The sequence below is a fragment of the Stegostoma tigrinum genome, chromosome 11 (genome assembly GCF_030684315.1).
Source record: "Stegostoma tigrinum isolate sSteTig4 chromosome 11, sSteTig4.hap1, whole genome shotgun sequence".
Lineage (NCBI taxonomy): Eukaryota > Metazoa > Chordata > Chondrichthyes > Orectolobiformes > Stegostomatidae > Stegostoma > Stegostoma tigrinum.
In genome coordinates this window covers 69,723,401-69,746,268 of record NC_081364.1, presented here as the reverse complement: position 1 = coordinate 69,746,268, position 22,868 = coordinate 69,723,401, and the positions used below count along the sequence as shown (strand labels likewise).

At 39.4% G+C, this 22,868-nt stretch overlaps 1 protein-coding gene across 2 annotated transcripts; it reads right to left on the bottom strand.

Annotated features, from left to right (window-relative positions):
• Positions 1-620: 620 nt before the first annotated feature.
• On the bottom strand, positions 621-8,794 carry LOC132210122 (ral guanine nucleotide dissociation stimulator-like 1). Of its 2 annotated transcripts, XM_059649550.1 has the most exons (4): positions 8,525-8,794; positions 4,994-5,108; positions 3,440-3,554; positions 621-706 (listed from the first exon to the last, which is right to left on the bottom strand). In XM_059649550.1, exons 1-3 carry the CDS (start codon positions 8,531-8,533, stop codon positions 3,442-3,444), a joined length of 237 nt encoding a protein of 78 aa, XP_059505533.1. In that variant the 5' UTR covers positions 8,534-8,794; the 3' UTR covers positions 621-706; positions 3,440-3,441. The 2 variants fall into 2 exon arrangements, 1 of the variants encoding a protein (XP_059505533.1); XR_009446319.1 differs by lacking the exon at positions 4,994-5,108.
• Between the last annotated feature and the right edge of the window lie 14,074 nt (positions 8,795-22,868).

The window sequence follows — 22,868 nt, the reverse complement described above, 5'->3', positions numbered from 1 at the left end:
TTGCATTTTACAAATGGCATGGGGTCAGTGATGCAAGTGAGTAGACGGATATCAGAGGCCATTTTTAATGGAGGCACCTTTCCCACATATTGCAAACAATCCTGGTAGAGACATTATTTGTTCAACCAATTTCTCCATCAGCTCCGCCCCCCCCCCCAATAGAGATTTCCTGTGTGGTGCCAAGGTACCTGCCTTGCTCTCTAGGATTATGACTCAATTGCCCCAGATACATGGTTCGTGGAGGTGAGCTGTCAACACAAATTGCTGATAGGAGATTATATTTAGTGAGGCAGCACTAATTAGATATGAAGTATACTCCATCAGCCCAGAATTTGTCTTCTACTTCAAAAGAATGAAACAAAAGATTGCAATTTAAGTTTTTTAATTTAAAACAAATGTAAGAACATTGAAAACATTTACTGAACACTATTTTTAGAAACGAAACTTAGACAAAGAACTCAGATGATTTCCTCTTCTATCTGTGGCTGGTATTGTTGGCATAGCCTCGATGTTGAACCATTTTAGTTTTAAAGTGGTTATGTGTAAGTGTCTAATTAGTGAATCCTATATCGAGCACCAAGCGATTTACAGGAGGAGAAGGAAATAAAATACATACGACCTCTAAAAAATCAGGGCGGTAAGCTCTCTAAAGCCCTTCCTCACCATAGCTCACTGATTCACATCGGGAAGGAGGCTTCAACGTTGCCTGTGGAAGAAAGGAATGCCAGAAATGTTAAAGTGCTTGTTGTTCCTGGTGTTAATTTTTACATAGTGCAAATGTGAATTTGACAGAGTCTCAAATATTGTTAAAAATTTCTGATATTTTGCTACTTTGAATGGATTTTTGTTTTGGATCCATTTGAAAAGTGAATATACATAACCAACACTGTCCTGCATGTGAGATGTGATTGCATGAAGATGAAAAGGTCAATGAGTGAGTTTCGGATTAGGCTGTTAACCAATGAGACCCACTTGAAACAATGACAGATCTGAGTAATGGAACATAAGCAGATAAACTAGGAACAACAAGTGTATTACAGCATTCATGTCTGAGGTGATCTGGTCCCCTGTGCATCTTTTAAATACCTTTTGTCCCCAAAATGGTTTGCACTTTACAAATATATATTCTCTTACACACGCGCGCACATCTGACAATATAACCATTCAAAATAAATTCATTATAAAGCTAAGCATTAATTAAAGTCTCAAACAAGTGCAATACCACTGGCAATAATAAACAGTGCTGTTATTTCTTGCATTTGCAGTCAGTTAAAAACATTTCAGTGGGTTTTTAATCCAGAATTAGTTAAAACCACTGGAAACAAAAGGTTGGCTGGAGACTTTAAAGGCCGAGCCAAACAGTCCAGCTGAAGTACTCATCATCCCACCTAACGTTCTGGATAAATGGTTAGTTTGTTAGTTTTTTTTCCCTGAGATGGTATGCACTTTACAGATATATCCTCTCATACACACACTCCCTCACTCTTCCACTCTGACAGTTTCATTCACAGTCTCACACTTACACACACGATTTCTCACTCAGCCTGTTATAGTCACTCACACACTCAGTCAGTCTGACTCACACTTCACACAGCCTCACTCACACTCTGTTTCACTCACAAATAATCGACTCATTCACACACATGGACTGACTCACTTCCCACACAGTCTCATTCACACTCAGTCTCACACAGTATCACAGCACAATCTCACACACTCACTCATACAGTGTCACGCTGACTTTGCAGTTTTACTCTCACAACCTCACAGTCTCACGCACACACATCAGTCTCATACACAGCCTCACTCTGACTTTTTCACTCACACATGGTCTCAGTCTCACACATACAGTCCCATACTGACTTTGCACAGTCTCATTCTCACTTCACACAGTCTCACACACGTAGTTTGACTCACTCCCATACAGACACTCACTCACTGTGTCACACACACAAACTCAGGCTCAATCACACACATGCTCAATCTTGACTCTCACACACCAACTCAGTCTCACTCACACAGGCTGTCTCTGACACCTTAGTCAGTCTCATTTTGAGTGCGCAGTCTCACTCGCAGGCAGTCTCACCCAGAGGTTCACACGCACAGTATCGCCTGACTTCCCACAATTTCAGTCTCTCTCACACACAATCTCATTCTGAGTTCACAATCTCTGTCACACATGGTCTTGTTCAAACTCACTCATACATTCTCACACAATCTTATTCAGAGTCCCACCCACACACAGCCCCACTCAGACTCTCTCACTCACACACACATTCTTAGTCACACACATGGTCTCACTCTCACAAATGCATCGTCTCATTCACATAAAAATTCCTACTCGCCCTCTGTCAATCTAACTCTGACTCTCTCTCTCACAGTCTCACTCACACATATGATCCCACTCACGCACATGCTTTCACTCACAGTCTCACTGACTTCATACAGTCCCACTCTCTCACACCCACTCACACAGAAACTCTCAGTATCACTCACACAGTCTCACACTGACTGTCATTCAATCTGACTCACACACGGTCTTACTCTAACTTCACACAGTCTCACTCTTACCCATCAGCTCACTCTGACTCTCACTCACGGTCTCACTAATACATACCGTCACACTCTGACTCCCCAGAGTCTCACACACTCACTCACACACAGTTTCACTCACTCTCACTGACTTGGCACTCACTTACACACATGATCTGACTCGTACTCTCACAATCTCACTCACATAATCTCACTCTCACACGCTTGGTCTCACTACGTAGCCCGTATAATATAATTTTATATTAAATTTCTGTAAAATTGAACATTAAGTAAAAAGTTAATGAATGTCTCAAACAAGTGCAATATCACTGGCAGTAATAAACAACTCTATTATTTCTTGTAGTTACCCTTTGTTGAAGGCATATCAATGGCATTCTCTCCAAATTAATTTAAACCACTGGAGAAATAAAAGTATTGAAGGCAGGAATGGAGTGCTTAAGAGTTTAAAGGCCAAACCAAACACTTCAGTTGAAGTATTCATCATCCTGCCATTGGCTGAACAAATGGCTGGTTTGCTTTTTTACCAAACAACCATTGAGGAACCCAGGCAACTTCAATCACAATTGGTCAACAAGATTGATACGTAAGAGATTCTTTTTCTCATCCAACCAATTGATACATGACTGTGATGTTCATAGAAGACAGGTGGCAGGGTTCAATTCTCCAGCCTTCCAGAAAAAATAGCTGATGTGCAAGATGTTTGAAAAGCACAAACAAGCACTGGACTCAAAAGTTAATGTTAAGCAATTGTCTGAAGTCAAGTCACTCTGTCCAAATTGTCCAATAATTTAAAGTAGAAAACTGCCAAAGCAATTTATTCATATATTGCAGGGTTTTTGATACTGAGCAGAGATTTTAGATCCAATAGAGTCATTATGTTCCTTACAGCTAAAACTTGCATAGACATGAAGATCTTCTTTCGGTGAATCTCAGGATGAAGTCGTGATTCACTTTCTTGTTCATTGCGTAATACAGGATGGCATCGGCCGGAAGTATGAGCACTGAAAAAGCAGAGGGAAAGCACATTATTATTCACACGTGTTTTCATCATATTAATTGTGCACAGGTCCAACTGCTTCCTGGATATGGAAATATCAATGGCTGGGAGGAACAGAACAAATGTACTGCAAGGATTCAGAATGTATTACAAAACACAAGAGAAAATCTTGGAGTTATACCATCTTCAGGTAAACTCAATAAGTGAAAACCATTATATCTGAGACCCATTCTCAGGAATGAGCATTGTTGGTCAAGACTAAAATCCATTTCAAACCCCTCGCTGTCCAATGGCACATGCCTTCTTCATGACAGTTTGTACAATTGAGTGGATTTATTTGGCCAGATATGAGGCTCTGAAGAGTCAGCATACAGTAGCCCAGGTCAAGATGTCAGATTTTCCTTAGTACAGAACAATGCAAAACCCCAATTGATTCACGAATGATCCAGCAGCTACATGGTCACTTCTGCTGATACCAGCATCAAACACAAAAAGGTGCAGTGTGATCAATGCGAAAACACTGAGAAAAGCTATCCTCTCCTTCAGCATTGGATTAGAATCTTGAAACTAACACCTCTGAGGGCACCAAAATCAAACACGAGTTAGTGATCCAGTGAATGGCCATTTTCTGAGGTCAATGAAGGATGCAGACTAAATACCAGCTTTGTTAGTGAAACTTGCATCCAGGGGATTGATTTTTATTGTCTGTGAAAACTGACAGGGATTGCATGCTGCAAAGGCATTGGGACCTTTCATTTTCATAAGGCATTCTGTTTAACACAGCCTGGATGGCACGTTTTAAACCACAGCAGAATTAAACCCATGAGACCTCGTTTCTACTTTTCAACAGGAAATGGAGTGGGGGGGAGGGTTGCGACAGATTAGCAACTTGACAGCAGGGACCCCACCCATATTTCTGGTCTCTCAGCCACATGCCAAAAAGAGGGGAAGAACAGATTAATTTCAGCAACAGGAAACATTTATTTTGGAATAACCAGTTAAAATAAGAATGAACAAAGCAATGTGAATAATGCCACAACCAAATCCTTTGTACATCCTTCACTCAATATGGCTTTAAGTAGTTTTACAAAGGGGCTACTGGACTCCAAACACTAACCCTGACTTCTCTCTACATGTGCTGCCACTGCTGCTGTGCTTTTCCAGCAGTTTCTGATTTCCAGCATTTGCGGTTCTTTGTTCTGATTTGGCTTTAGGGCAATCTGATGAAATAATTTGCTTTTATTAGGTGCAGATATTAGTTGTTTATTGGCTTTACATTCCTCAGAGTTGAATCCTGCTGAACATGCTTGGATATGTTCAATGATACAAATTTAGATATCTGCAGCTTTTTGGTGAAATCAAGAGAAAATATCAATTCCCTTGCAGTGGTTATGCTGTTCAGAAACAGATTTAACTTAAATTGAAGCAATTTCCACTGCTCACCTTTATTTGATTCAATGATCTGTGCTAGATCAAATTGCTGAGGACGCTCGGGTTCAAATTTGAGCGCGGTCATGGCTTTGTTGAGAACTTCAGATACACGATCTTGATTAGTCACCTAATTAAAACAACATTCACTTTTCATTAATGCATTATACACACACACACACACCAAATGAAATATGTAAAGCCTCAATTTCCAAAGGGCTTATAAATATAGCTGCTTTCACCCAGAAAACTAATTGGGACATTACACTGAAAGCTGTAAAAGTTGCATGAATAAAATAATATCTGGTAGGACTGTTATTGTAAAATCTGCATTCGATGCTCCATAACACAGTTACTGTGAACAGTAAGGGTTGGAATTTGATTGGAAACAGAGCCCAGTGATCAAGTTTACCTATACACACAGTTTGAAACAAGTAACTAGTGATGAAATTCATAATTTAAATAATCCACTTCCTTCCCCTCCCACCCAAAACCCCCTTACCATTTGAGATAATGGGAATTGCAGATGTTGGAGAGTCCAAGATAACAAAGTGTGGAGCTGGATGAACACAGCAGTACAAGCCGCATCTCAGGACCACAAAAGCTGATGTTTCGGGCACAGACCCTTCAACAGAAAAGCTTTGTTTCAAGGCTGAAGAGATTACAAGAGAGTTGCAGTGGGAAAGAGATCCACTGAGGTTTGTCCGGAGGGAGGAGGGTAACTTCTTCAGGTTAGGCATCCCTGGAAGAGGCTTCGCAATGAGGTTAAAATTGTATCAGAGATAATGGGAACTGCAGATGCTGGAGAATCCAAGATAACAAAGTGTGGAGCTGGATGAACACAGCAGGTCAAGAAGCATCTTTGGTGCACAAAAGTTGATGTTTCAGGCCTAGACCCTTTAGCAGAAAAGGGTCTAGGCCTGAAACGTCAGATTGTGTGTTCCTAAGATGCTGCTTGGCCTGCTGTGTTCATCCAGCTTCCCACTTTGTTACCCCCATACCGTTTGCCTGCTTTTAACATTTATTGTCATGACAGCAAATGGCTCAATGTTGTTTGTGAAGTCTGACATTTCCTAATGCAATGCTTATTCGTATAAATTATTCATAAAATTGCTTTAACAGTTTGAAACACTTAGCAATTAGTGATTTGAAGACAGTGCAAATATTTAATATTCAATCATAATGTGGCTGTACAGGAATAATATTTGATAGGCAGGATATTGAGAAGACCAATTTTTTGGGGCAATTGTCTGCTTTTGTTTAATTCTGTGTTATATTTGGAGATTGCTTTTCTCAGCTCAAGTTTGAGCAATGACCTGGAAGATGAAATACACCAGCAAATTTTCTGTTTCTTCTGGAGAACTCCAATGTTTTCTGGTTGAGTAAACTCACACTTAATTCTACTTTAATTGTGCTATAGTTCATGGTGAAAAAAATTACTTTTGCCACCCAGTCAAAAGCAAAGATCATAATAAATATATTAATGGATAACAAATCTGAAAAATCCAACAAATGTAGTGGAATTAAATTCCTGAGGAAGTGGCAGATGTAGACACAATTACAATGTTTAAATGACATTTGAATAAGTACATAAATAGGAAAGGCTTGGAGGGATATTTTGTTCCGTATGTCTCTACAATTCTATAAGTGGCAGAGTCAAATATTACACAATTAGAGATTACATTAACTACATTATTTTTCTAAAGAAGAGTCTAGGCCCGAAACGTCAGCCTTCCTGCTCCTCTGATGCTGCTTGGCCTGCTGTGCTCATCCAGCTCGACACCTTGTTATTTTACATGAACTAACATCCCCTAAAGTGATCTTTTTTGAATAACCAATACCTTTTCCACTCTGAATGCTCACACTTTAAATGATTAATCACTGATTTTAGTGATTAATTGGTGATAAATTGGATTTTCTAAATCACGTTCGAAGAAGTGCCACACAAGTGTGCAAGCAAAATTGAAGCCTGTGGAATGAAATGGGCAGTGGCGGTATAGACACAAAATTGGGTGAGGATTAGAACATAGAATCATGAAGAACAGTCATTTGCTCAGGCTAACTAAAGTAAATGAGGGAAACTGTTTACTGGTCCTTCTGACACTATGTACCAAGGTCAAAATCTAAGGTGGGGAGAAAAAGCAAAAACAAAAAAGAATCCTGCTTTTTCCAAATCGCAATATCCGAATAGGTGGTTAAAGCAGATTAAATTACTATCATAAGACGACTGAATAATTACATGGAGCAAAATTTGCAGGGCAGGGGTAAAAAGGGCAATGGTGGTGGTGGTGGTGGGGGAGGTGGGTGGCGAATTTAGCTACTTCTTACTGAGATTTAACACAGACACAATAAGTCAAGCTTTTTTTTTGCTTTGTGATAACATTCCACGATTCTCTAGCTGGCCTCTCATGACTGCGTTAGTTGGCAACAATTTGTTGCACATTCATCAGGAGACATTTTTGTCATTTTGGTTGAGAATTTTGTTTTCTGTATTTCATAGATGTCCAATTTAAATAGGCTGTTTGCCATTTGCTTATCCAAATTCTACCTCAGATCTTAGGCTGGTTCTGCCCCATCTCCAGCTCACTGACAAACTAACAAATATTCTCTTTACCAGAGTAAAGTGGCGCTGTTTGTTAACAATATTTGAACACCAGAAGCAATTTCCATGCATCACACTGACCTCTGTGGAGGCACAATCAGAGTATGACTGATCCTGTCAAGGAAAATAAATGATCAAACAAAACAATCTATCAGCCTTCTAATTTGGCCAATATTCCTTCGGCTTTCCTGAACTAGCCAGTTGGCAACTATTCTGTTTTGGATTGCACTCTTGCTATTGGAACACTTTGCCTGCAACAGTAGTAGATTCGCCAACTTTAAGTACATTTAAGTCGACATTGAACAAGCATATGGATGTACATGGAATAGTGTAGGTTAGACGGGCTTCAGATTGGTATGACAGGTCGGCACAACATCGAAGGCCGAAGGGCCTGTACTGTGCTGTAATGTTCTATGTTCTTCTCCAACCCATTTTTGATGTGCTTTCTTCCATGTACCAGCCTTTTAAATTTCATATGAGCCAAAACCAGGAAAGAAATATTCAATATCTCTGCTAATATTACTCGATTAGTTTCCAGATGGGCCAAAGTGCCTGTGGTCAGCTAACTGAAGATCTGGTACCTCCTTGCTGATTTATTGTACAGTTAATGATACATGTTAATTTGTGATATTTCCTATTTAATAGTTATCGGTTCATCCACAAAATGGGGCAACAGAGTGCTGCACCTTGCCAGGAGAAATGCAAGGAAAATGTATTCAGGCCGAAAACCTAAACATTGCTAGTGCATTTCAAAACAGTATCAAAATGATGGTCAAAGCATTCCTATTGACCAAAAAAGACTTCAGCAATGTGGAAAATACACAATGAATATGACTGCATGGCAACAAATAATTGGGATAAAAAAATCCTCTTGCAATACTGGCAGAAAGCAATGGCAATTATTTGGACCGAGCATGACGAGAGCAACCAGTCCAGGGACTTACCAAAATCATTTTGAATTGTTGTGCTCTGTCCTCCTCTAATCGGACTCGGATGAGGCAGCTTTTCTCATTCTGGCGGTTGTCCCTCCGACGTGTTGCACACCAGCAGCTGCCCAAACCCGCACGCCTACCAGACTTGGCTCTGTCATAATTTAGTTTTGCTGGTGCACCACTGTTGGATGAACCTCCAGAGGAGGCAGTATCCACGGATTTTAATGACTGTGGAATAATTATTTTGTTTAAGAAGACGTTTGTCAATCTTGCATATTAGAAACTTCCCCCTTTCCAGTTATATTTATTATTACACAAAATATGCTCTTCTGCTGCCCACAAAGGTGAAGGCATTCTGCGCAGGACAGCTTAATTGCAAGAACATGATGTTGTACATGAATTCTTGGTCGTTGCTGTCTTGTGAAATTTTTTACTTGCAGTTCTTTCCTCTACCAAGAAAGATCACTTCTGAGGAATTATACTCCTGTTTGTGTTTACTGTTCAGTCAACATCAACAATTCAGTACTTAGCATGCCCATAAATTACTAATTAGTTTCCCTCAGCACAATAACATTGTGGTAATTTCACTTGACCATGTAAACTGGTGCTTCAATTCTAAGTTTGTCAGGTAAACCCTTTGGGGTTTCAGTTTGCACTCAGTATATGAACATGCTTACATAAATATTTATTTGCCCACTTCACCCTGCTACGCACAGAAATCTTGAATACAACTACAATGTTTGAAGTTAAAACACACATTTATGAAGTGTGGGTGACTGCGAATGGGCCAACAAGTGCATGGTGCAGGTCAGAATGTGTGCGGCACAGCACCACTGGCAGAAAGAAAGAGAGAGATAGCAACAGCAAGACACACAGAGACAGAGAACTAAAGAAACCGGAAGCGAAATCATCCAAGTCACTGCAGCTCTTAGTTTATGATTAATATAGAGGCAGTCACAACACTAAACAGGGGAATCTATAAAAAGGAAGAGAGTATTTTAAAACAAAAAATACCACGCCAAAACACCCAAATGTGACCTAATAACACTTAGCCCAATTCATGGGAGAATGCATTGCGAAAACATTCCTGGGACAAGTCCTGGACATATTCTATAAACAATAACCATAACACAACTCTGATAATCATCCAGAATACAATGGTCTTTGGCAGAGAACACACTAATCAACAGCTAAAAGCCCAAATATTGAAGAAAAACAAAACGTGCAGTCACGAGGACTTCATGCAGAGAGCTGCATTACTTTGTTGCAATTGCTGGATCAAGACCTGGCCAACATACTCTAAATACTGTTTTTGTGGGTTGTGCGCTTCAAGCTGCGACAGATGTACCCCATGCACTAAAATTTACTGTGCAGAAATTAAACATGCTGTTAAGAATTAAAGATGAAATATTTTGGTTATTGATATGGCGATCTTTAAAAAAACATGTCCAGCTTCCTTTGTACATTTTAAAAAATTGTATAAAATATCTAAACAAAACAAAGCAAACCACATCTGAAAAAAAAATCAGCTCTCACTTCATGAGCGAATAATACCTTTTCTGGAATCAAATGCTTCAGTAACCAGCACAACGGTTGAATTTTGATGGGAATTGCACAGCTGTCTTGCCTTCGTTCTGAAAGCAAGTAACCCAACTTTGGCAAGTGGGACCTGGGATGGAAAATTGCTGGCAGCAGCCAATTATGAAGATGCTTGATGGAACGGCATTCAAATTAAGGATTTCAGTCTGGCTGAAACATCAAAATGGCTATTCGGCTAATAGCTCTTAAAAGGAGAAGGAGATTGGCCAGGCAGTCATCCAGCTCCAGTGGCTGGGACGGTATCACTGAGTACCCTTGTGTCCTCTTGACTGCCAAAGTGTGGTCAGGATAATAGATGGCAGGAAGGCAGAAGAAAGGAAGGAAAGAAAGAAGAAAAAAAGTGTCTGGACATTATTAAACAAACCAGTGTCTCCAAGAACAACATATTTTAGGTGATGAGTGCCTCACTGTCTCACCTTTTCCAGCGCTTTTTGCGAGGTGCTTGGCTCTTCCATTTCTAAGTGTCTGGCTGAGGTAATGCTCTCGTCTGAATCCTCATTCTGAAGGGATGCTGGCTGCTCAGAGCTTTTAGTTGGAGCGCTGTGTACTTTAACACCTCTCCTTGAAAACAGGCTGCACAAGGGAAAGGGGACACAACAAAAATATGGATATGCATTCTAGACAAACTGTCAAAAAAAACCTAGCATGAAGGTATATTGATGATGTGAGTACCAGGAGTTTGATGTTTGCTACATTTGACCTGTGAGAAATTAATAGTGGCACACTAATACCAAGAGCTTGTATCACTCGGATTGAACAGTGTTACGTTGTCTAATAGCTAGGGAGTATATGAATAAGTGATAATGTTTGCATATTCAGATGGCACAAGAATCTGGACTTTTTGCAATGTTATTCAACCTGCTGCTATCAACCTAGACCTTATGAAAGGCAAAATGTGGATTTGAATACCCACAGGGTGGAAAATTTCCTCCAACCTGGCCACATGCTAATGTGTACATAATTTCTTCCTGAAAGCTGCAGTTTGTTAAAAATAAAACGTAAAACAAAGTAACACCATTGATAATTGGTAGAAAACTGTACACACACTTTGGAAAGTAGGACAGTGAACTCTGAATTTGGCCTTCAGTGTATTGGTACTGCAAATGTTAGGATTTCTATTCAGCAATTTGCATTTATATTGCATGATTAACATAGAAAATTTTCCAAAACTCCCAAAAGAAGTACAGCAGATGGCATGATAAAAAATTCCCACACTGAAAATCCTGATTGTTGGTATATTAGGCATTAAATAGTACAGGGAGCAAGAGCAGATGGCTGCTGAAATGTGAGATTGCACACTAATGCTGCAATGTTGATTGCCTGCACTTCGACAATCACAGTTAAGCCACGGAAGCCTAAATCACATCCATGTAACATCCACACTCATGTAAAGAGAAGATATCCCAGGAAGTGAATAAGTGTTTCCCTTCTCTTTCTTGGTTTCTATATAACAATTGTCACATGTCACACTCCAGATCGCTGCAAGGCACAACACAGCAACAAGGCATGTTTTTTCTCTCTGAAACTCTACGTGGGTAGGTGGGGGGAAAATCTGACTTTGCTGAGTTCTGGTCAGTCCTTGCCTACTGAACAGAAATATAAGATAATATCTCCAACTCAGGAACATTACTGAAAACAATAACTTTGAAGTCTTTACACACGTATGCACAACGACACAAACACATACTTTCATGTCAACTTCTACATGGAAAGAGATTTGAGTTTTGAGGTGGAGTTTCAAATGTGAGAAGCATAGCTGATAATTTTTCAACAACAGATATTTTTGCTGCCTGCTGACCCACAAAGTAGAACACAAATCTGATTTTTCACTCAAAATTGTTAAACATTGCTAGTTTTCATTATACAGGCCAACAACTATACAAATTTAATTCACTGTAACACCTTTTTTGCTTACTTGTCTCTCATGAACAAATTCAAATTTAGCCATGGTGTAGAAACTTCTCAGTGGATAAATGAGAATCGCTAGACAATACCAAGCTCATCACAGGTCCACATTCTACAATCATGGTCAGAGCAAAGAACCTCTATCAATCAGTCTACACTAGACACATGCACGAGGTGAGAATAACACCACCACTCCTTGCATCATCTCAAATTACTCGACCAGTTACTTAAAACATCCCACTCCAATGAAACAATAATGACCACGCATCAAATGACTCAATTTGTCAAGAAACAGATGTACTTATCTTTCTGTCCAATCATCCCGATAAAAAAGGAAATAATGAGATATCTGACGTGCTTAACATGGGATACTTACCAGCTGAGGCGCTTCAACACACTCTTTTTGGGCTTTGGCGGTTTCTTGAGTTTAGAGGAGCTGCAGGACAGCAGATAAACATGTTCAGACAAGATTCATTTAAAAAGAATCAGGTGCCTTTGTTCAATATTCTGAATATTTTTGGCAAAATGAATCATTTACATAGAATTGAAATTGCATGAATGATAATTTTGTTTGCAAAAGGCACGTGTTTTCAGGCAAGAGAACACTGAACATTACTTTGACTGATGAGCAACAAAATCTCTTCTGTGGGCACATCAATCTTTTCTGCTTTATGAACAGCAGATCAAGACAATAAGAGTTCTGAAGAAGTGTCACCAGACCCGAAAGTTAACTCTGCTTTCTGTCCACAGATGCTGCCAGACCTGCTGAATTTTTTCAGCAATTTCTCTCTGTGTTTTTGATTCCCAGCATCTGCGGTTCCTTTGGGTAATTTTTTACCAAGACGTTAACCCCCTCTTTTTGCAGAACACGTGGAATTGAACAAAATGGTCGAACTTCTACAGCAGGTACAGAAAAAATTAACAAGGACCGGGCTTGAAAAAAAGTTAACTGGAAAACATGAGAATCAAACTTCCAGTGCCAAAGGTGATACAATAGGTTGTAAAGTTATACAGGAGTTTCTCTGGGCCTCATCCACACTGTCATGTGAATGTACAGACAATGTCAAGCAATGAAAGGTGGTCATGAATCAGTCACTTCAGGTGACTAAAACACCACATGCCACATCTCGGAGATAGTAAAATGAATGAGTATATTTCTTGACCAGGCTTTCTGTTGCTGATATTTCCAGACAATCTGTCCGAAAATCAACCAAACTATCCCAGAAGTCCAAAAGGACTTTAAATATAACTTATGATCCATGCAAAATGAATTTCGGTAACATTTTGTAATTACTGTTACAATATATACCATGTTTGAAGTTGGCCCAATGCTGACGGTGCCACTGATTGAATTGACGATAATGCCAGGTGCTTGCTGCACATGGTCAACCATAGCCTGAGGACGGGCTTAATCGTGAGCTTTGCTTTTCAAAGCAGGAATGTAAATTGATACATCAGGTGCATTTTAAATAGTAACTTCTACCCACCAATTTACAAAGAAACAAACTGTTTTCAAACAATGTAATGATTACAAAGCCTGCTCTGTCAAAACAAAAAATCAGTTTCAGTGATCTATAATCTGGTTCCTTCATCAACTCTGGTCCAGCAATGGAAAAGTGGGTTTTTTTTTCAGTTGGAGATTATTTTTGGTTGCATTATGAAAAATATACTGTGGCTATTTCAAGATGAGGGAATGATGTTTTTAGGCAACCATTGAAAGATACTTTAAAATGCTGGCCAATTGTGTAGGGTTATTGTTAATTTTATGTTAGTAATAGGATTATGTATTTGAAAAGAAATTGGTAGGAAAAGAAACACTTCTCAAAACTGGTACAATTTACATCTGGATTTGTAGATGCACCCACAATAGGAGCTCTTGGACATGTTGCTAAAATTGGTCACTCATCAAGTTTTTTGCATTTTCCTGCAATCATTGGCTTCGTGGCAGTATACTCTGTACTATTATATCCCAAAGAACACATTTTGATGCAACACGACAGAATTGATTCATTGAGCAACTGGCTTTATCCTCATAGGTCAGAATTCATTGTCAAAACTTTGAAACCAAGGAAAAGGAAGACAATAAATAAACTGGCAGGCTCACTAGCATTAAACAGCAATTAAAATTGGAGAAGATTTCACACACAACCCTTAACTGTTTTACCTGCACACTTCTACAATACCAGTTACGTACTCGCTATCCTCACTTAAGTCTTGTTGCATAAAGAACAAGTCTAGAAAATTCTCATTTGAACGAAGGGTGTATGATGAGCAAGCAAACTGCAGGGATTTGATACCCAAAATTATCTCATATTCCTGAAAGAACACAAATAAATAATGAGCTGTTAAAGAAAGTTTAAACTGCTATAATTGTTCCTGCTAAATCCTAGTCCGTGGTATTTTGAACAGCTTCAAGAACTTTGTTCAAAGTGCACAGTACATCATGTCACAAAAATATTTCTGCTTTGGAAATAAATGACACGAACGTGATTTTTGAAGAAGATATTTCTGTACAAATTATCCAGGATGGTTTCAGGACACTAATTCCCAAAACAGTGCTTCAAAGATGGATTTTTTTTTTAAATGATTCACTTAAGAACAATAAGCTGATTTCGGGTGAAGACAAGAAATGTTATGAAAGATCATCCACGCAAAAGGACGTCTGCCAAGTACAAAATAAGTGGCTGAACTATAGTAACTGGTACCAAGACAGACGGTGAAAATGTTGAGTTAATTTTTCAAAGTTGCACCACCATGAAATTGAATGGACCATGAGCAGCTCGAAGTTACTGGACTATTTTCTTTCAACCACAGTGGCTTCTTGGTTGAATCTTGTCACAATTTGACATGTAAAAAGGGGCAGGCCTCTCTAAGTCAAACTCTGACAACATGTTACTGCCAAGTTGTAAAGTGCCAGCCAGTTTTCAACAGGTCAGTGAAAAGAAACACTTCACTACATCCACATCCGCCACTACAAATGGCGGGCCATTTGACAGATTACATTCCGAGCTGGTGAATTGGAGTCACACAGCGTTGGATGCCTATTTTGCCACCCAGCTCATTTTACATCACATGGCCCAGTTTGGCAAATTCGGCATCAGCTGCTTCTGATCAGAACCTATTCTATTCATAGGGACCTCAAGTTACAGCTCTGTAAGCAAAAATTCATTGTTTGCCATAAGGTCAAATTCCTCTCAAATTAATATTCCCAGGTTACCTGCTGAATGTTGCAGTAAAGATGAAAATACAATCTGCGTGAGTTTCTTTTGGGCACTCTGGTTTCCTCCCACAGTCCAAAGATGTGCAGGTTGGGTGGATTGCCCATGCTAAATTGCCTGTCGTTCCCAGGGATATTTAGGTTCAGTGGGTTACATGTGGGGAATGGGTCTGGGTGGGACGCTCTTCAGAGTGGCCCTGTGAACTTGTTGGTCCGCATGGTCTGTTTCCACACTATAGGGATTTGATGAAACCCTCAACAGTAACTATGGCAACAGGGATGTTTGAGAATTTGGTATTACCAAATTCAGAAATATGGAGTAAAAAATACTGCCCAGTCAGTGAGAACCCCAACAGCTGCAATCCCTCAATTTTTTGACATCCCATGACGAAATGATGCCTCTCTTCTAAAGGAAAATACTGACTAATATGGAGAGATTGTTTACCCAGTCTCTTCAATAATGAAATAGCTTCCATGTCATTGAGATTAATTGAACAACATCCTCACTCACATAACGCCTGGCATATCCTGTACGTGGCTGTAACTGCTCAAAGGTAAATTGCAGCACATTAGCAGCGCAAAAGCAGGCCATTTGGCTGAACTGCTCCATGCTGATCTTTACACCTCTCCCACCTTGCTTCAAACTCTAAATAAGGACAGTATATATTTAGGATGCAGTTGTAGACTCCCCATACACCCCCATCAAGCAAATAAAGCAGCACAAGATTGAAAAGCATGCGTTTCCCCTTTCATACAATTCCAAACATTTTGCACAGTGCAATTTTCAGTACTAACTTTATGTCTCTTTTCAAAGTTGATCAAGCCATTCTGTAAGAGATAGACAAGGACAAAGAAAAATAGTTCAATGTGTACAAAGATCAAATGGTACTACACGATCATGAAATTTAAAAGATCAGAAGTGAAATACAAGCTCTGTAAACTTGGTTCAATTTTAGTATATCGTCAAAAGTCAATCACAAATGATCTATCATACCACCAGGTCCAACTTTGGACATTACATAGAGCCCTTTGCTCCAGTCAAGTAGGTCAGTGCCAAGCTGGTGGCATTCTCAGCTGCTTAACTGCTCAATAGGCAGTCCCATCCAGGTACCAAATTTACCTGTACAGAATAAAAATGATGTGCAACTTATCCAACTTTTTGCAAAACTAAACCCATATTCAATTAACTGCAAAGTGAATTGAATGTTCCTTTGTTTACAAATTGTTTGATTCACAGCACAAAGCATCAAATTATTCTGATCAGGGTGATTAATCAAACTCAATAGTTTTTTTTATTGCTTTGATTCTCATCTACATGCAGTTTGCAATGAAACTGTAACAATAGCGCTCATCAGCAAATAAGGAATCCAAATCTTGTAAAAGAGACTTACTGAATGGTAATTAGGGAAAGCTGAATCCAGCACTGAAAACTTTGTTAAGAAAGTTCCCAGGTACGGCACAATTCCCTGAACGATATCCTAGAAAAAGAGAGGTGAATTTGTTTAATCCATTGTGAATTCAGTGTCATATTTCCCAAACATACTACTCCATGTCTTATTTATTCCCTTGATCATGCAACTAAATCCATTTAGAATCAAAACTTAGAACTCAAAATTTTAGACTGTTATACTCTGGAATGCAAAGTTGGAGTTATAAAGGCCAGACAAGTTCAACATTTGATCCCTGATCTGTGAACTGGAAACCAAACTCAATATTTGAGTAACTTCATCATTTGGAGATTGGAAATTTTCTACGTAATGTGCAATTTCGCTTGAAGTTAAAAACAATTTACCTCACCAGATCTCCAAAACTTTGTCTCAACAAGTTTAAACGTCACTTTTTTCTAAACTCAAGAATATAATTCTTCTCAATGTCTTTTCATTAGACACCTCTCTTACCCAAAGAAATAATTTAATGGTCTCAGACGGTGGGTTGGTTCAGAACCTAAGAGCCTAGGAGATACATCAAATTGGCAAATTGGAGCCAAAATTGGGTTTGTGGCAGGAAGTAAATGCGATTTTTGAAGGGCTTTTTGGCAACTTGATGCTTTCATCCAGCAGCATACCACAAGGTAAGTAATAGTTCTTACTGTTCGTACATTAATGTTGAAGACACGAAAGCTCCAAGTATGAACAGCCGATTCACAGATGACACAAGAATTGGACGGTTGTAAACAGCAAAAAGCCTTAGTCTCTCGGGTTACACATATGGGCTGCTTATAAGGCCTGAACAGAGGCAAGTAGAATTCAATCCAGAAAAGTGTGAGGTGAAGCATTTTGGGAGTCTAATAAGTCAGGAGAATATATGTTCAATGAGATAATAAGGTGTGGAGCTGGATGAACACAGCAGGCCAGGCAGCATCAGAGGAGCAGGAAAGTTGATGTTTTGGGTCAGGATGACAGAGGATCAGAAGGACCTTGGTGTGTGCATAAACGTATTCTTGAAGGCAGGAGGACCTGTGGATAAGTTGGTAAAATATTGGATACTTGCCTGAATATAACAGCAAAGGGGTAATGACGGAACTGTAAATAACATTAGTTGAGCCACAGCTGGAACAATGTGTGCTGAGAAACTAAGGCATTTTGCTACTTACCACCACTCCAATTCTTGTGTCATCTGTGAACCTGCTGTTCATACTTGGAGCTTTTCAGTCTTGAACATTACTGTACTCACAGCAAGAACTATTGCGGTGCCCTGCACCACTGCCAAAGCACATTTGTGTAAGATGCTGAAAGATTAGCAAACCATGCACTGTAATTCACTGCATAATCTGGAAGAAAGCTTTATGGAAGTTATACAACTGTCCAGTCATGAACTCACATTTTCCCCTGTATACTTACAGAATTTTGCACCACAAAAACAATCATCATGCAGAGCACACATTTTTGATTATAAAAGCAAACCTACTTTTAGATTCAATCTAGATCAGAAAAATATGTTGAAATTCTGTACAGTGCACCAATCACAACACACAATAAACAAAGTGTGACAGGAGGGCAGTAGAAATTCTGGGGCAAACATCTGGAAAGCAATGTAAAAAGATAGTTCACTGCAACTAGAACATTGAGCAGTTTGAAAAATGGAGTGTCTGTCAAACTGACAACATGCTAGCATGATTACTGCATTTCTCCCTCTTCAAATACCAGCTTAAAAATGCTTCAATTCCATCTAAGAATGATTTAGAGAATAAGAAAACTTTGACTATTTTCTGAGCTGGACAACTAGTTTGGTAAAGTGGCACCAGAATATTTATATCTAACCAATTATTTTGTTATTTTGTCAAATTCAGGAGCAAAATGAGTGGACAAAGAGCATGATAAAAGGACTGAGGAGGAATGGCTAGAAACTTGTCAGTTTTCGTCCAAGCTAGTTGAAACTAGATAGTTGATGTCTGAAATACTGAACAAACAAAGAGATATGAATATCTCTCCATTCCTACGCAGCAAATAGTTCTTACTGCAGAGAACAAGAAAAGGAAGACATGGTAATTGAGTAAAAACACTTATGAGAACCAGTTAAATCTCTTAATGTTTTGCCTTGGCCTTTATTAATTACAAGGCCCTTGAAGTGTACAAAGCAAAAGAAAAAGAAATTGGCACATATCGCACTTTAGACATTGCTTCAGCTCAAATTTCCAAGATAATGAACACTGAGAAAGATAATCTATGAAGGCTGCATCACTGCATCATAGACATTGCTTTAGTTCAAATTTCCAAGATAATGAACACTGAGAAAGATAATCTATGAAGGCTGCATCACTGCAGCATAACCAAATTAGATGTTGATGAAAATGTTAACTGCAATATCATCAGCAATTATAAGAATCATAGCAAAACAATCTTGGAAGACTTGAGCCAAGCTAGACCACCTGGACTGCAATACACATATTCCTGTTGCATTGTTTATTGACAGCATCTGTACGCATTCAGTCACCAACTGAGTTCATTGCAGATATTTTACTTGAAAATATTGATCATGCCCTGAATATAGTCACACTGGGCCAAGTGCAACACCTTACCTCCATTAACAGCTCTCTACTTGCTATAAAGTTATCTTCTTCATTGTTTGAAAGGTCTTCAAATGTTATCTTACTGCTCCTAGTCAAGAGAATGAGACAAATTACTCTTGACAGAATAGAGTCAAGATAACAAACAGCCGACATAGAATCTGACAAATAAGCAAGTAATACAGACAGTGAACGGCAATGAAGCATTTTTACAATAAGTATAGTTATTTTAACCAAATTGTTCAGAAATGTTTTGGCAATCCCTGGGGCAGGTAGAACTTGAACCCTGATTGTTTAAACCCAGGGACGGGGATACTGCCATTGTGCCGCAAAAGCTCTTGAGTGCAGTCGTTTTGGTGAATCTCATTGCAGCAAGAGAGATTTCATTCCCAAGCTGCCTACAAAAAAAAACCATGATCAAATGGTCTGAGGCACACGAACATAAACTACAGGTGTGCACTTCAAAGTGTTATAGAGTGCTTTCTTGGGAGATTAAAATAATTGTTGTCTTTGTATTTTAGTATCCCACACAAACCTCTGGCTTATATCACCCCATCACAGCATATCCACAGGAAACTGTGTTACGTTACATCCAACAGCAGATCAGTTTTGGAACACGATAGTTAAATATTTCAAGTTGCCAAACAGTTTTCTTTTTCCACTTAAACAAATTAACTCTTCACTCCTTCGTGAAAGAATGAAAGATTCTGCCAATTAGCCAATTGTTAGGATTGCACTGTCGTGCCTCTGGTAATCCTGTTATTGCACCGAGCATGTGAAGATCACTTGTGCAAGTAAACCTGGAGGTCAAACCTGCAATTTCCTCCCTCATATTTATTAAATAAATATTACATGGCTCTTTTAGAACAATGACTTACTTTGACACGGCTGCCCAAGTCTTCTTCAAATTGAACACACTATTCGATTGCAATGCAGTGGTAATTGCATGCACTGACGAGAAATTCTGCAAGATCCTACATTCCTGTCAGAGAAAAAAAGGCGTGAGTTCTGTGGAAAAAGCAGTGACTCCCCATTACCCAACACCTCAGACTTTCTAAAAAGGTGCTATCAGAAAAATGTTAGCTGATAAAATAACAGCATTAACAAACAAACTTTTTGAGGGAAAGAATTCCATGATACTTGGCAACTCAAACCTTGATATTCGTTTTGTATCCCTCTGAGACAACCTCTTCAGTTCACTTGCTGCCAGCCTGTGACTGATTAGATATGGTTACTGACACCAAAGGAGAGCTTAAAATGAGTAGGATTGAGACATGGACATCTGAGTGGTAGAAGTGGCGAAGGTAGGGGGGTCGAGGCGGGGTAATCATCTTTGTTATATCCATCACATTTAGCTCATAAATGAATGATAGGTTATATTATCTGACAGAATAGGAGGGCAGGACCAGTCACGTGAGATACTCATTCGAGGGAAAACAGACAAATCAGGAAATTGGGTCTACTTTTATGAATCACTACGTTATTGATACTGAGTTAACTAATCTTACCTAGATTAGCAGCTGAATGTCCTTCATCTGTTTGCCACCACACCCCCAACCTGTTGGAGGTAGGAGAAAACTGGATCAAATTAAACCTCCCAAATGAGTACTTTGGGGTGTGGTGGAGACGAGGAGGAAGCCTGCAAGTGTTTGTTATCAGGTCTCAAAGCCACTTCTGCTTGGCGAATAAGGCCAGGGAGGGGCAGGGTGATCACACCATTTGGGATTTCTTTGGAGGTGCGTCAATTGGCATAATCATAAGTGCCTTATCTGATTAAGGCCAGCAGGTAGGTTCTCAAGCACAGAGTCTTCTGGCTTCAGGGAAATAAAGCTGCTGCAGTAAAATGGAAGTAATGCAGGGAACTTCAACATGGAAGCCACTCCTTGTCAACTATTGTAAAAACTCAAAATCAGAACTAGAAAAGTCAGCCAAGTGATCACTGTAAGGTGGCGATTCCTCTTCAGAATGGCCTTTGATAGCACCAGTATCTATGTCAGGAACTCTTTCATCCATGTCTATTACTGGGTGTCAGCCTACATTCGGTTGAACTGCTCCATATTGTGAAACTGGGGACAGACTTTCAAATCCCCATCAAGGTCCCATTAATGCCTCAAGACTTTTAATGAGTCAAAACTGATGCAGGCAGTGTTGCCAAGACCCAAACCAGACTTCTCTAAAATATCTGGTAACAATATTATTGTGAACCTGCATTCCCAACCTTCCTAATGAATGAATATTTTGTTGTCATGTGTATATGGGAAGCTACATTGAAAGTACAGTTTTGTTGCACAATCCAGTGCAATTTTGGATTATAACATCAATAAGAATAAATTACTTCGTTTACTTAATTAGTTAATTACTCGGTTCCTGTCCTGATCCTTTCCAAATGTACGAGTGGGAATGCCACATGTTGGCGACAAGTACAAACCTGGCATCAGATCTGACAGCCCTTCCTCACTCTTTTCCCGATTGCTGACTAACATGTGAGGCAAATTCCTTTGGCAAACACGTAAGAAACAGACAACCAGGCAAGTTACTGAAGGGCCATCATGTAGGCACACAGAATGCAGAACATTGGGAATAAAATGTACACTGTTTCATAAACTGACTGCAGCTTGGAAGGGAGGCAAACAACACTATGTAATGCCCAATAGTAACTTCATTTTTGAAGGGCCAGTAAAAATCTGAAATCAGTTTGCCTTTTTTATCCACATAAATATTTTTGATTAGAAAAAATACATTAATATTTCAATTCAACTGTAAACTGAGGCAAGAACTATTAGCAGCCAGCACTACAGAAATTATGAATGCTAGGATTTTCCATGAAGCATTCAACTCTTATTCAGAAAAGTATTCTGCTCGCCAATTCAAGAGGCTTTCAAACCTTGGACATATCAACACATAGCGTTAATGGCTTGCTCTCTTCCACCATGGTTGTTTCATGCACTGTGGACTTTAACATGTCACAAAGGCTAAAAACCAATAAAGAATAGTGTACCTGGGCAACATCAATCCATTTCTCAATGATTTTAGCCGTCTGCCGTGGTTTCAGCTGTTGAGGTCTTAATATGGTGCTGGTGACACATTTTGTAACATTATTGAACTGTGTAATGGTGGCCTGGACGGTTGATACCAGATGCTGTTTTTCTTCCTTCCCTCGTTGAGACCAGATGGACCCTAAACATTGGCTGGGCACAAGTTTCCGAAAAAGATCCTGATCAAAAATAAAAAGGAAACAAAGGTTAAAGGTGTCAGTCGTGCCATGTTTTAAGCAATGAACGACAAACAAGATTTGTCCATCCATAGGTACATTCGTCCTGCTAGTTTGCAATTGTACATTAAAACTGCATGCTATATTGTCAACGACTGGCTACATAATACTCACACTGATGCACAAGGGCACATAGGCTATTCAGACAGATCAAAACCCTCGAATTTTCAGTCATCTGCTTCCTATTTGTAGGTTAGATTTAAAATCACTGGTTATCTCCACCCAACTCCGACTGTTGGCTCCACGCACACCATCAATGCACGGCTCTGCTGGCAATAGTCACTGCTACAGATGCTCAGCCCTGGTGGCCCACAGGCTAGACAGGCTGGGCATCAGTATAGCGGCCCTGCATCATGTC